Source organism: Cyanistes caeruleus, chromosome 5, assembly GCF_971803275.1.
Source record: "Cyanistes caeruleus chromosome 5, bCyaCae1.hap1.1, whole genome shotgun sequence".
In the NCBI taxonomy this organism is placed as follows: domain Eukaryota; kingdom Metazoa; phylum Chordata; class Aves; order Passeriformes; family Paridae; genus Cyanistes; species Cyanistes caeruleus.
The window spans coordinates 4,339,454-4,353,236 of NC_141705.1; the positions used below are offsets into that span (position 1 = coordinate 4,339,454).

The 13,783-nt window shown below is 37.9% G+C and overlaps 1 protein-coding gene across 15 annotated transcripts in view; it reads left to right on the top strand.

Moving 5' to 3' along the window:
• The window catches only part of CTNNA2 (catenin alpha 2), a 460,565-nt gene that overhangs the window by 398,515 nt on the left and 48,267 nt on the right, over nucleotides 1-13,783 (top strand). For all 15 annotated transcript variants that reach the window (XM_086891553.1, XM_086891554.1, XM_086891555.1 and 12 more), the window contains 3 exons: nucleotides 292-384; nucleotides 617-773; nucleotides 3,696-3,896. In XM_086891553.1, coding sequence (XP_086747679.1) covers nucleotides 292-384; nucleotides 617-773; nucleotides 3,696-3,896 — 451 coding nt within the window. The remainder of the gene's footprint in view (nucleotides 1-291; nucleotides 385-616; nucleotides 774-3,695; nucleotides 3,897-13,783) is intronic.

Sequence of the window (13,783 nt, forward strand, 5' to 3'; positions counted from 1 at the left end):
TGCATTCCCTATATGACTTCTCAGCAGATAATTTTCAAGCTATAGAGGAGGATGTGAAACACTTGACAGTGAAGGAAGATTCTGAGAAAAATCTAAAGAAGATGGGTAGTTCAGTTTGCTGGTGAGGAAATAATCTACATGGGTTTCTGTTCACCAGCACAGAAGATGTATTATTCCTCTTGTAAAAAATTCTTTCATTTCAGTCAAAGCTTAATAACAGAGAAAGGCATAAAATGGCCCACTTGCCTAAAACTTGATTCTCATCCTGATGATTTCATTATTTCATTGCAGGTTGCAAATCTGGCCTGTTCAATCTCCAATAATGAAGAAGGTGTGAAGTTAGTCCGTATGGCAGCCACGCAGATTGATAGTCTGTGCCCACAGGTGAGTGATTCCTGCTGAAAAACACTTGAGGAGTCTTTTAGAACTTAAAAGCACTAGAAGAAGAGCACAGCCTTGTCTTTGTCATGAGATTGTTGCCTGATTTTCACAAACTGTGAAAAATGCATCAGTATTTTTAACACGGTCCATCATCTATTTGCTCTTTCCCTTCAAAAAAAAATAAAATAAAATAAAAATTGCCACTCCTCCTCTAACAAATGGGTTTTTCTAACAGGTAATTAATGCTGCACTCACATTGGCTGCCAGACCCCAGAGCAAAGTAGCCCAGGACAACATGGATGTGTTTAAGGACCAGTGGGAGAAACAGGTGCGAGTCCTCACCGAGGCTGTCGACGACATCACTTCAGTGGATGATTTCCTCTCTGTTTCAGGTACTGAGGTCAAGAGACTTTTCTAAAAATATACTCCTAAATTAAAGTATTGGGTCAGAGTGGGTAAAAGCTGTAATTACCATCGCATCATTAATCCATTAGTGTGTCTGTATTGGAATGCTGATCTTCTGTGCTCAGTAGGGCCAAGCACACTGTGTTTATTCATCCCTGGTAGCAGTGGTTGGCTCTTCACCTCCCAGAAAATAGGACCTATTTGTGCTTCTATTCCTAGAGAAGCTTTGTTTCAACTCAGGCACAAAGTAGGATTTTGGCCACCTTCTAAAAATGTGTTCCAGACCCGTTACAGGCTGAGAGTATTTGTAGATATTGTTGGAATCTTGTGCAGTTGTACGCAAGAGGAGGAAAGGTGAACTTTACAGAAGCACAGGTTGGTTTGGGTTGGGAGGGTAAAGAAGGGATGGAGAAGAGAAGAACACTGACTCTGGGTCACAGTCTTTTCTCCATCCTCCTGGTAAAGTGCTACAGCTTGTGGCAGAGTGTATTGTTATAATTTGATCATACCCAGTGGATGCTGTAGTTGCAAAATCATGCATGGCTTGGGTTAATTCTGCAGAAAACTCATTTTCCTATTTCACTCAGGAGGGTGAATTCCATTGTTGTAAGGACACAGAGCATGCCAAGATGGCTTTGCTTACTCTAATGTCTCAGAAGAGCCAAACCTCATGAGACAGTCTGGCCAAAATGTTATGTTTTGTTCTATATTTTCCTTGATATTTACTGAATTTTCCAGAAGAATTTTATGAGGAAGAAAAAAATATTGAAAGAAAAAATATTTATCCTTTAAAAAAAAAAATCCTTAATTTTCTTTTTTGCCATCTTTATTTTGTTTGGTTGTATCCTGCTACCCTCAACAGGGAAGTGGTTTGCTTTAGTCTATTACACTCCTCTGTTCAACAGCCTTGCAAATGTTTCCTGCAAGCCATGGCAAGAAAAAATAAAAATGAGCTCTCTGAATAGAAGGATACTTCAGAATTTGGGAGCACATTGATTTTTATTTGAGATTTGAAGCTTTCAAACACTTCCTGGCAGAACAATTCTAAGAGAAAGGGATGACCAGGCTGTAAACTGCAGACCCATGTGCCAGAGTTGGAAATCTGTCTTAAATGGCCATTTTCTTTTTTGTTTGAGGACTTTGCTTGCTCCAAGGGCTTGTATCCATATGTATCAATAAATCAGAAGTAATTTGAATGGATGATGGGGTTTTTCATTTCTTAAGCCTTACTTCCTTCAGAGTTTTGACTTAGATCCAATACTTTCCAAGGCAGCTTTATTTCTGAAAAGTTTAGATTCCTTTTTCCTAATTCTTTGCACAGACATCTCTGTTAAATATGAGGAAACAGAAAGCCTGTTGCTCTTGCTGTAAAGCTTGGAAGCCTCAGCTTACAGAGAATAGTTTTATTTTTGGTTGTTAAACCAGTGAAGCATTCAAAATGCCACTATCTGGTTAAATGTACCTCCTGAAATGACACCTCCTCCTCTTCATATTGACTGTCACATTTGATGGTATGTTTTAATAATATGGTGGCTACCAGTAGAAAGCTGACCATACTTTTACGAAGTTATTTCATATTCCAAATGCATTGTCCAAATTCATATAGCACTTCTTCTTGGGCAAATTTTTTTTTTGTGCCATGATAACAGCAGATTGGTGATGGTGAAATGGAAACAGTGGAGAAAAATTTTAACAAAGCACTGCTTTTTCATTCTGAGTAAGGGAGTGTTTTAAACAAAGAATTTTGCCTTGCAAGTTACTCATTCACAGCTCAGGGGACTTTCAGTTTCCATCCAAAGTTGTTGCAATATAAAATTTGACATCATGTAAAACATTTCTGAAACCCTCAAATGATCCAACCTTGGAATTTTTAACTGTGAAGATTAGTGAGTCATTCTTTTTAGTGGCAAAGGATGATTAACAAAAAACAGTTGGTGAACTAATTAATTCTGGTTTACTATACTACAAAGAACAGCATTTCATTTTTGGTTTACAGGTGTCTCTATCAGAAAATCAAGTTGCTGTTAAGGGCCACTGAGTTTCTCAGACTGAGTTTGGTCAAATATGAAATTTGGTTGTGGTCATACTAAAATTATGTTTGATTCTACTGACTGCAAAGAAATAATGCCTGACCTAGTCAGAGTCTTCATGATTTCACGTCATTTGTATGTGAGAATAATACATAAATGCAGATACTGCAGCATGTGAGAGTAAATAGCCTGATTCAGAGCCAGAAAAATAACAATGCATCTCCCAAGAACCCAGTGAAGGTGCTTGATATCACCTCCTCCGAGCAGAGTCACTGTTGTCATCTCCTGCTTCAGATTATGCCAAGTCCCATATAATTATAGTGTGTGTTAGAAATTCCCAGCTTATTCTGGTGTGGAAATGAGCTTCTCGTGCCCAGGTTTTGTGCTGTCTACAAAGGCCATTTGCTGTTGTCTTTTCAATGTGATTTATTTTCTTTTCTGACTTACTTAAGCAAAAATGAGCTAAATATAATAAAAATTTATGTGAGAGTGTAAATTCGCCCTCAGAAAATTGCCCAACTGTTTATTAGAGAATCTACAAAATATTTGACTGCTTTCCCTTTTGCATTCATTTTAATTGCAATTTCATTATGAGAAGATTCAGTGCGATGTTTGAAATTAATGTGACTGATTTCCAAGGAATTACAGGTTGGGATGCACAGTAGTAGAGGTAGGATGATGTAGCCCAGCCCCTACTAAAGATAAATATCACACAGATCTTTTACTGTCGTGTGACAATATCACAGAAGGGCTTATGTTTTGCAGCCTGAATAAAGGTAGATATCAATTTTTTAGCATACTGACATTAGCCCAAATCAGCAAGCTTTGCCACGAGGAAGAGTGAAATTGAACGAGCTGTATTTTTCACCTGAATTCCAGAAAACCACATCCTGGAAGATGTGAACAAGTGTGTGATTGCCCTGCAAGAGGGGGACGTGGACACGCTGGACAGAACCGCGGGCGCCATCCGGGGCCGTGCAGCCAGAGTCATCCACATCATCAACGCAGAGATGGAAAACTACGAGACTGGGGTTTACACTGAGAAGGTGCTGGAAGCCACCAAACTGCTCTCTGAAACTGGTGAGTTTGCTGAAAGAATTTCTGAAATACTCTAATTTAGTAAACTTTGGGTGGATTTTTTGAGATCTGTAACTCAGAGGGAAATCTCTTCCTGAAACCAAGATACCAACAAATAAATTCATGGCAGTGAGTGTGTTTTTTGTTCTCTACTCAGTGCTGTTGCTGAAGTCATACTGACAGGAGCCAGATAAGAAAAGAGATTCAGTAATGCATCAAGACTAGGCCACTACATCAAATTTCTATGATTTGAATAAATAATAAACAACCTTTTCTTCTGAGATGATTGATTATTTATTATGCATCTCCAGAAAATCACTGCAAATGTTACTCTGGTCTGTGCAGGTGAATGCACTTGTTGATGACTGAAGTGTTGCTAAACAAAGCAACTTTTCATTGAAAAATACATATAAGCAACTGAAAATGCACCACCTGATTGAAAAAATATAAAAGTCTGATAGATTGTATAAAATATGTAGATTATATAGAAGTAGAAAAGTCTGCTAGATTGATAGACTGGGAAGAAATATTCTTTTTTTTTGTTTTTGCCTTGGCAGAGCAGGGATTGGATTCATCTCAGTGTAGGTGATTAGGTCTGTGCTGGTCATTTTTAAGCCCTTTATATCAGTGCTCTCAATAATTCAGCACAGGCAGTGCTACCAAGTGCTCTTATCTGAAAGCAGTGGGTTTTGGGTGAATCATGCTCCAAATTTCATGGACTTCACAGACTGGGTCTCCATGCAGTGATCAGGTGCCCTGTAGGATAGAGATGCACGAGCTGTGGGTGTCTGGAAGTGTCTGAGCTGATCCTCCCCTGCCTGATTGCACTTGTTCATCTGAGGTTTAAAACCACCAAGATTATTTTAGAAGGAACAAATGAAAATTGCACCAGTTCAGGACACATCAAATGTAACTTTTGGACCAAAAGCCCAGGAATTGCCCTGTGAGATGGAAAAGCAAAAACTGTTTTATCTCTTCAGCCTAGAATTTCTCCTTTCAGAGAACAGAAATCAACAAAATAAGCTAAAAAAGAAAACTAATTTGGGGATTATTAACTATTACTTGTGGTATTGTGGCCCCCAGCTTAATGTCAGCCTATTTTTACTAACCAACAGGAGGTCAGTGGAATAAGTACTATAAATTTAGCTTCTTTTTAAAAGTTTATGAACTGGTTTTGTGAATTCGCAGAAGGAAAATAATCTGTTCAGTTTTATGTGGTAAAATATTTTGTTGTACCCTTCTCTTAAAGTTGTCTTTTGGTCAAGGAAGGGCTATGAAGAATTCTTCCTACCATTAACATTTCTTTATTAAAACAAAATGTATGTTTGAGTTTTTATTGAGCTAACATTTGTGACCCAACATTCTATAAGTTTTTTTTATTAAAAATTGTTCAATGGTCAGGTATAAAGTGCCATTATATAGATTAATAACATGTACAGCAAATAATTATATTCCATATTTAATTCACTTCTTGATATAATTTGAATTACAACTAAGTGCTATAAACTCTGGACTGAGGGCATCTTGACAACGTCAATGTGTTAATGTTGGGATTCAATAATTAGAACAAGTCTCTGTTCTTCCAAGTCAAAATTTTTACTTTTTTTTTTTATTTTATAAATTGTAAATAAACTCGTAAGTATTAAAAAAAAAAAAAAAGAGATTATGTTTACAATATTAAGAACTTTATATCATGTACAAATTGTGTAGCAGTACTTCAGGGACAGAATGGGCCCAAATTCAATGAAGCTGATGAAGCTTAAACAATTTCTGACATTTGTGAATGTGAATCATTAATATTAGAGCACAATTTCTATCTGCAGCTTTTCAGGCCATTTACAAAGGCCCTGATTATGATTTCTGTATGATTTAAAAAAAGTAGAATTAACTGACTCATTCCATCACCTAAGAATGAAGTGGTGAAAATGGAATTTCGACCCCCCTGTGCCATTTTGGAATCACCATCCATGGAAGTGTTCAAAAACCCTGTGGATGTGGCAGCTGGGGACACCACTGAGCACAGGGCTGCTGGGGAATGGTGGGATGTGATGTCTGAGAGGTATTTTCCAGTCTCAGTGACTCCATGATCTGGCTGCCTATGAATCCATACATTTATTTCAATATCTTTTAGTTCCTCACCTCGGGTTTCTGCCCAGGTTTCATCAAACACTCAGAAATGATGGCAGTGGTTGGTTGGGATTAAGGTTCCACTCACAGATGTGCATGTCAAAATCTCTGTGAGAAGCACAATCATGAACATCTCACTGTTTTCATCTTTACTGCTTCCTTTTTTCTTTATTTTTTTTTTTAACTGACATTAATTTAATTTTAAATGAAATACTTTTGGAAGCTGGGAAAAATTAAGTTAAATGATGATGGAAATGAAATAAGCAGATTATCTTTCTATTATATTTATTATTTGCTTTTAATTGTCAACTCAGAAAAGGAAATCCTCTGTTAAGCCTCTTTTTCCAGAGATTTCACTGTGTTCTGTGAGTATTGGTTGGGTTGGACCACAGTGGAGAAATATGGATACAGTGCTTTGGAAAGGAAAGCATCTTGCTAATTTTTATTTATTTTTTTTTTTTTTTAGTGGAGAGAAAATTAATCTCTCATGAAAATGATGTTGATAGTTCCAGAGAAGTGGAAACTGCAAACGTTGCTTAATAACCAGTCTCACCTCCAAGTTTAATTTGTTTGTTGTTTCAATTTACAGCCACTGGAATATATGGGATGGGTTTTTTAGTGTTTCAGTGCTTTGTAGCCTGTGCTTGTCTAACAAACTGCCATTAAAGCCAAGTACTGGGTAGAGGCTGGATTCTTATCTCTGGCAGCACTTTTAGGGAGTGACAGACTGGCTAATGGCCTTTTAAAATAGAGTTCTTGCATTTTCCTTTAAAAACCATAACAAAAACTTAGCTCTGGCTTGCTGAATTTCTTATAAATCCAAGATGAAACCTATAAAACCACAGAGTCGATGGGGCTCACTGGGAACACCAAACTCACAGATTTTAGGGGATGTTACACGTGCAGGAGTAAATCAGAGCTTCATGTTCAATTTTCTTAGTTGATTGGTTGGTTTTGAGGTGGTTTTTGGTTGCTTCTTTGTGTTTTTTCTTTTTGGTTGGTTGAGTTTTTTTTTTAGGGTTCCTCTGTTAAATGTTATATTGTCATTCAGATTTGTAGAAAGCTGTGAAATCATCCTGTTACAAGATGTCCATGGAGGGGAAAAAAAGGAGAGAAGGGTGGAAAGGCAAAGAGAAGAAAGAAAAGCTTAAAAGCAAGGATAAAGGCAAAAGGAAAGGGAAGGAAGGAAGAGGAAACAGAGCAGAATTGATGTTTGAATATTGAGTTCTGTCCTCCTGCTCATCACCCAGAGTGACCAAGGCCAGCTGAGGTTTTCCCATTCACGAAGGGGAGACTGAAGTGCACTCAGCAGTTACTTCAAAAACTGTGAAAACTGAAGGCAAGAAGCCTGTGCTTCTAAACAGATAAAAAAATCATCCCTAGAAAGAAATCAAGGAACAGGCAAAGAGGCCAGATCCTATTTTCCAAGATTTTTGACGTTCAGGAAGTAAAAAAAGCTTTGACAGTCTTTAAAGGTCAAGAGGGTTGGATTTAAGCTGGGAAAACTGGAGTAGACCTTGCAGGGTTGTGATGAAAGGAAGTGAACGGGAAATGAAAGGGGTAAGAGCAGAAGGAGTAGGACCAGAACTACCTGGGAAAGGCTGTGAAAACTTCCCAACCATTTTTTATTTTTTTTTTTTTATTTTTTTTTGCTCCAGTTTGTACTGGGCTGTCTGGAAACCATCCTGGAACAGCAAGTACCACTTGGGGTACTCCTGTGAAGGACGTTGGAAATTTGAAATCTGATTCACACCAGAAACTGGAGTTTCAGCTTTTAGCATGTTTTAAAAATATCCCAGTAACTTTGTAACTCCCTGGTTTTAAGTAGGTCACTCTTACTTCTGTGTTGACACACTTTTTTAAATTTTTTTTTTATTTTGTCTTTATCAGAATGGACTGAAGTTGAAAATCAGCACTACTGGCAATTCAGCAATAAGCCTGTGAGAGTTTTATCAGTGTGAGTAGGGCAAACTTGAAAGATATTTATCACTAAGAAAAGGCAGCTCAATGATGTTATCAAAGCTAATACTAAAATGTGGGAAAGATGGATTTTTCAGCAGTGATATGAAGGCAAACAAAATGTAGAAGCAAGAAGATGAATTTAAGCATAGCTGTAATCAAAAAAATAACCCATATTGAAACTGAGGGAGAGCTAAAAGATGCAAAATGGAACCTATTTAGAAAATAAATGATATTAAATTCATGTTTTATTGGAGATCAGGTAGTTACAATAAAACTTATGAGTACCATCATCCTGAGAACATGAGATCATTTTTCCAGGAGTTTTGATCAAATTATGACTTTTATTCTGCAAAGTACTGTAGCATTTTCTCTAAAGTTTTACTAAACTGAAATCCAAAGGTCAAGGTGTCAACAACAAGAAAAAAAAAAAAAAGTAATGCATTATTAAAGAAAAGGTAGTTTACAAAAGGACCAGAGAACACCCAAGATTGTGTTCCACTACTGCTTGGTTTGATACAAAGAATTTTTAACCAGAGAAATTCTGATCAATATACAGAGAAATACACTAAGAAATCATATAAAATGCATTATAAAGCAATTAAATGAGACATAAGAGATGAATAAATCACCACTGTAGCTCAAAGCTGAAATGCTAGCTCTTCTTCTCTCCACTTTTAGAGTTTAAAAAAGAAATACAGTGCTAAAGAGAACATAATGTAATTGGTCTAGATTTTCAAAGGCTCTTCCTAACACGCTGCACACGCAGCTGTTTGACAAAGGGGTAACCATGGGGTGAGTATTAGGGCCTTTGATGGATTAAGAGCTGGTGGCAAGGCACGAGCAAAGCACAAGTGATCATTTCTCAGCAGGCAGAAAGGGAACTTTTGTGAGTTCCAGGGTCAGCCCCGTGGTTGGTGCATGATGCATTCATTTAACAGGTGAATGGGCAGCACCAAAATCTGCCCAAAGGAAAATGCTGTTTGGGCTGCTGGGGAAAGACAAGACTAAAAGATATTTTTATTTAATTTCTCTAGGTAAATTAAATCTATATTGATTAAATCTGCATTGAGAGAAAGGTTCTCAGAAAAACTGTGGCAGTGTAATGGGCAGCTGAGAAATCATACTTTTTCCATGCTCAACAGCCTCAAATTGGTGCTGAAGATGTTTGGCTGTGCTTACAGGAGGATATTCACTGAATTCCCCAAGTAGATATTTCCACTTTGTTCTCCACAACCTAAAGATCTTCCAGAAGTGGAAGAATGTCAAGATAAGGATTACATAATCAAAGAAAAATCAAGATTTAGATGTGAATTAACTCACTGAGAGTTTAAAAAATACCAAGGTTATCTATTTTGGATGTGCCAGACACCTTGTATAATGAATAGTGGGTTAATATAATAGGAATACCATTTTCATAAACCAGTATTATTTAATCACAGTTCAAATGTGTTCTCAAAAACATTTTGTGCTCTTAAAAGCTGTTCTTTAAAATAAGGAGCGTGGTGGTGGAATTAGAAAGAAATTTCCCAGGTCTAGAAAATATAGGAAGAGAAATGGAGTGAGTATCCATCCACCAACTCCAGCAGAATGTTTTGTGAATACAAGTGTGAATTGTACAATAATGTTTTAAAATAAAAGCCCTGGAATTCCTTGCATCCCCTCGCCTACACACACCTACATATTGATATACACAAACTTAAAGCTAAGCCAGGAAGGGTGGTTTGCTTTTTACATAACCTACTTGGTGTTCAACAGCATCAGCCTGCTTTCTGAAGAATTTGCTTTCATTTGAAATATTAACCTAAGAGTGTTCTGTTTGGCAGGAATAATATTTTGGGGGTGCTGGCTGTGTGTAGTCTTGCCCAGGTAGAGTGAAATAGCTGAAGCTGGTGAAACACAAATGTCCCTGCAGCTGGCATTTGTTATCCTCCTCTGTCCACTTTGGGATGGACCTGCCCATAGTCAGTGGCCTCCTGTGCTGGCCAGGAGGCAAACAGCACTCACCTGACTTCTGCCCTGGCATTTATCTTTCTGTCAATGGCAGTTCAGGCAGGACAAGGTTTAAAGGTGTGTTTTTCCCTCTAGTGTGTGTGTGTCCCTGTCTCCCAACACTTGGTGACATAGCTCCAGACATGGCTTTAATTTCTGCAATGTCCATCTCACCTCATGGGCTGCACATGAGCAAATCCATTTCTCCCACTCCCACATCAATCTGCTTGGTTGCATAAACCCACAGATGAAGTTGGAGCCTGCTGGGAAGTGCCAGAAGACTTAGCACAAGGGAGTCAAAGGGTCAGGATTGGCCATAAATTCAAGGAAGCCTGAGAACACTGTTTTTGTGGGCCATGGCTAAATCAGTATTTGGCAGTGAAGGCTGATTCTTCCTGAAAGTCTTGTGTTCACTGCAAACTGCTATAGGCTGTGGATATTCATTATTTTACAGCTGACTTTTAACCATTTAATGAGGGGATTGGACAGTGATGTTTCATCCTTCCTGTGTTTTAGCACCGTGCCCTAATTTTGCTTTTCCTGTTTCCCAAGCCACCAGTATGAGACACACAGGGTTTGATACCCAAAACAGAGCTGGGGAAGGGTCTGGAGCCCCAGGAGGGGCTGAGGGAGCTGGAAAGGGGCTCAGCCTGGAGAAAAGGAGGCTCAGGGGGCCCTTCTGGCTCTGCACAACTCCCTGCCAGGAGGGGACAGCCGGGGGGGTCGGGCTCTGCTCGCAGGGAACAGGGACAGAAGGAGAGGGAACAGCTCAGGCTGGGCCAGGGGAGGTGTAAATTGGATATTTATGAAGGTTTTCTTTGCCCAAAGGCTTGTGTGGCAGAGCTGCCCAGGGCTGTGGTGGATTTCCCATCCCAGGAGGGATTTAAAAGCTGTGTGGATGTGGCACTTGGGGACATGGTCAGTGGTGGCCTTGGCAGTGCTGGGTTAAGGGTTGGACTCCATGATCTGAGGGAACTTTTCCAACCCTAATGATTCTGTGATTCTATGATAAGTTATGTAATATTTCAGTAGACTTAAAAGCTTTTTCTTTTCAATTAGCAATATAATAGTCATGACTGAAATGTAAATTATATGATGTGAGACCAGGACTTAAAAATATTCTGTGAAGTATTTAGAATCTTCTGATAAGGAATGTACAGTTCTAAACAGACTTTCACAAACACTTTGAGCTAAATAAGGTATCATATTTCATTCCTTATTTATCCTTCAAATGAAACTAAAAAACTGCGCTGTCTTTGACAGATGATGTCAGATGTCCCTTAGGAATGATCTTTCAAATACCTGTTTTAAATACTTGAACTTACCAGTAGACTGCATTCTTTCTTCAGTTAAGTAAATTAATGTATTTAAAAAAAAAAACCCAGAACAAAAACAAGCCAAACAAACACAAAAAACAACAGAAGAAATTTAATCCAGAGCCCTGAAATTTTTAAACTGTAACAATGTGAATGTTTCATACTAAAACTTTTTAATTCTGGATAATGGCTGAGCTTTTTTTCCTAAGAGAGCTTTATATTTTTTATTATTTTTTTGTAATGTAATGGATCGTTCATGTTTTTTTTTCTTTTTTTTCATCTCCTCTGATAACCTTAAGTTTACAATCCTGCCCATCAGATAAATATAATATAATATAATATAATATGATATGATATGATATGATATGATATGATATGATATAATATAATATAATATAATATAAATTCTAGATAATTTTCTTGCTTTACATGGCACAAACAACTATGATGTTTAGGAGAATCACAGACATTTTCAGGGATCCTGAAAATTTTAGCAGTGTAAAAGTCCAAACCTTCAGACTGTGTCATTCTTGAGTAATCTTACCCACAACTGACCAGATTTTTGTAACCATTTGAGGGCCATGTAGATAAGGTGATTGACACCTTAAATGATGTGCCCCTATCAACGTGTCATAGGGAAAATCAGTTTTCATAAGGACAGGTACAAATTCTTGAAGGGCTGCAGAGCGGTGAGGGCTGGCCAGAGGGCACAGCTGGGTGTGGTGGGTACAGGAGAGCAGTCACTTCTCTGCAGCCCAAATATCTGATTTGTCTGAGGAAAGGCTCCAGGGAACACCCCCTGGTCTTTGAGAAGGGTGCTTCCCTTGGATCCAAATCCCTGGATTCTAAACAGTCAAGTAAGTGCTTGCCTTTTCAAAATGAAGCTCTAGGAAACGGCACTGGTGGTGCCTTTCAAAAATTGTCCTCTGGGCAGAAAAATGCCCCAAAGATGAGAGCCCTGGGAACCCTTCAGTTCCAGTGAGATTGGGATGGAAAGGAGCCACGTGTGCTCAGCCTGACTGAGAGCCAAAGTGAGCCAGGATTTGGTGCACAAATGGGGTTGATTTGTTTGATTGATGCCTGAACTTGGTTGTCTAAAGCAGGCATCTGGTCCAGGCCAAACACCTCCCTCTGTGTTTAGTGGGCAGAGGAAAATCAGAATTTTATCCAGCTGAACTTGAGTCTTTAAAGTAGGGTAGGTGTGATTAATTGTCTCACTGAAGCATCCACTGTTCTCTGCCTGGTATAAGGAAAGAGATTTAAAACTTACACTTGTATGAAGTGGGACAAAACCAAACCAAATTTCCTGACTCCCATTGATGCTACTAAGAATTAGAAGCCCATGCACCTGGAGGGTCCTTGACCTTTATTGCATTTTTTGCGTCTTAATTATCCCTTTCTACATTTCTGAACATTCACATCTACTTAAGATTCTGAGGAATTTAAGTTCCTAAATAATAAGGCCATAAAAGTGCAATAAATCAGCAAGGCATTCATTTAATCTTGCATACTAATGAAACTTTTTGTTCTAATGCTTCGAATGAGAACGCCCAAACATTTTTTTAATTTTTATCTCAATAATTTTATTATGTAACCTAGCATTTCTCTGTCTGTCAGGGATCTTATTGTTCCCATATCACTAAACAAAATTTGCAGTGATGTTTCTAAGCACCAAAATTGCAGTACAAACTGATTGCCACAGGAGAAGAGGTCAACAGGGAATATATTTTTAGGAAACAGGTAATTAATTGCAATTTTTATATGTAGGAGAAATAGTTGGGTGGGAGACAAACAAGAACAACTTTGGAGAAAATACTTTCTTTGTGGAACAGAGTGGTTTAAAAAAAATACAAGTTTGATCAAGGCATGAGTTCATACATGGTCATATGCTGGATTTCTATCATGCTTCAGCAAAAAAAAAAAAAAAAAAAAAAGAAGTATAATTTAAAAGAATTAATCAATTGATAAAATGGAAGTAATTTCAACTTTGCTGATTCCCAGTTTTTCTCCAGAAGCCGTTCAACCTAGATTTTGTTGGCATTGGTCTTGCTTTCAGTGCCATTGGAAATTCATCCACAGAAAGGCTTTATAAGGTCTTTATTTTGTTAGAATGACAGTCAGTGAATTAGAAGTGTTGCTATTAACTTGGGACCTGAGTCTGTCAACATTTATGCAGGTGCCTAATTAATTCATGTAGTTAGGCTGAGAGATGTTAATGGACCACATTTTTCAGTCTAAGCATATGTGTGACTGTTTTCAAGGCCACAGCTCAAACTAAGAAACCAACATTTAATTTTTCCCCAGAAGTATTGATTTGCTTCTGAATCTAAAATTTATAGCCAATTTCTCTGTGCATAATAAATTAATCATTTTCTGTCTGATGCATTTACAAGTTTTAGCTCCAGATTCAAATGCATGCATTTGCCTGAATTTTACCTGTGGTTCTTTCACCTTTGGCACAGGAATATCCTTTATGTGATAAATGATAGAGAAGAA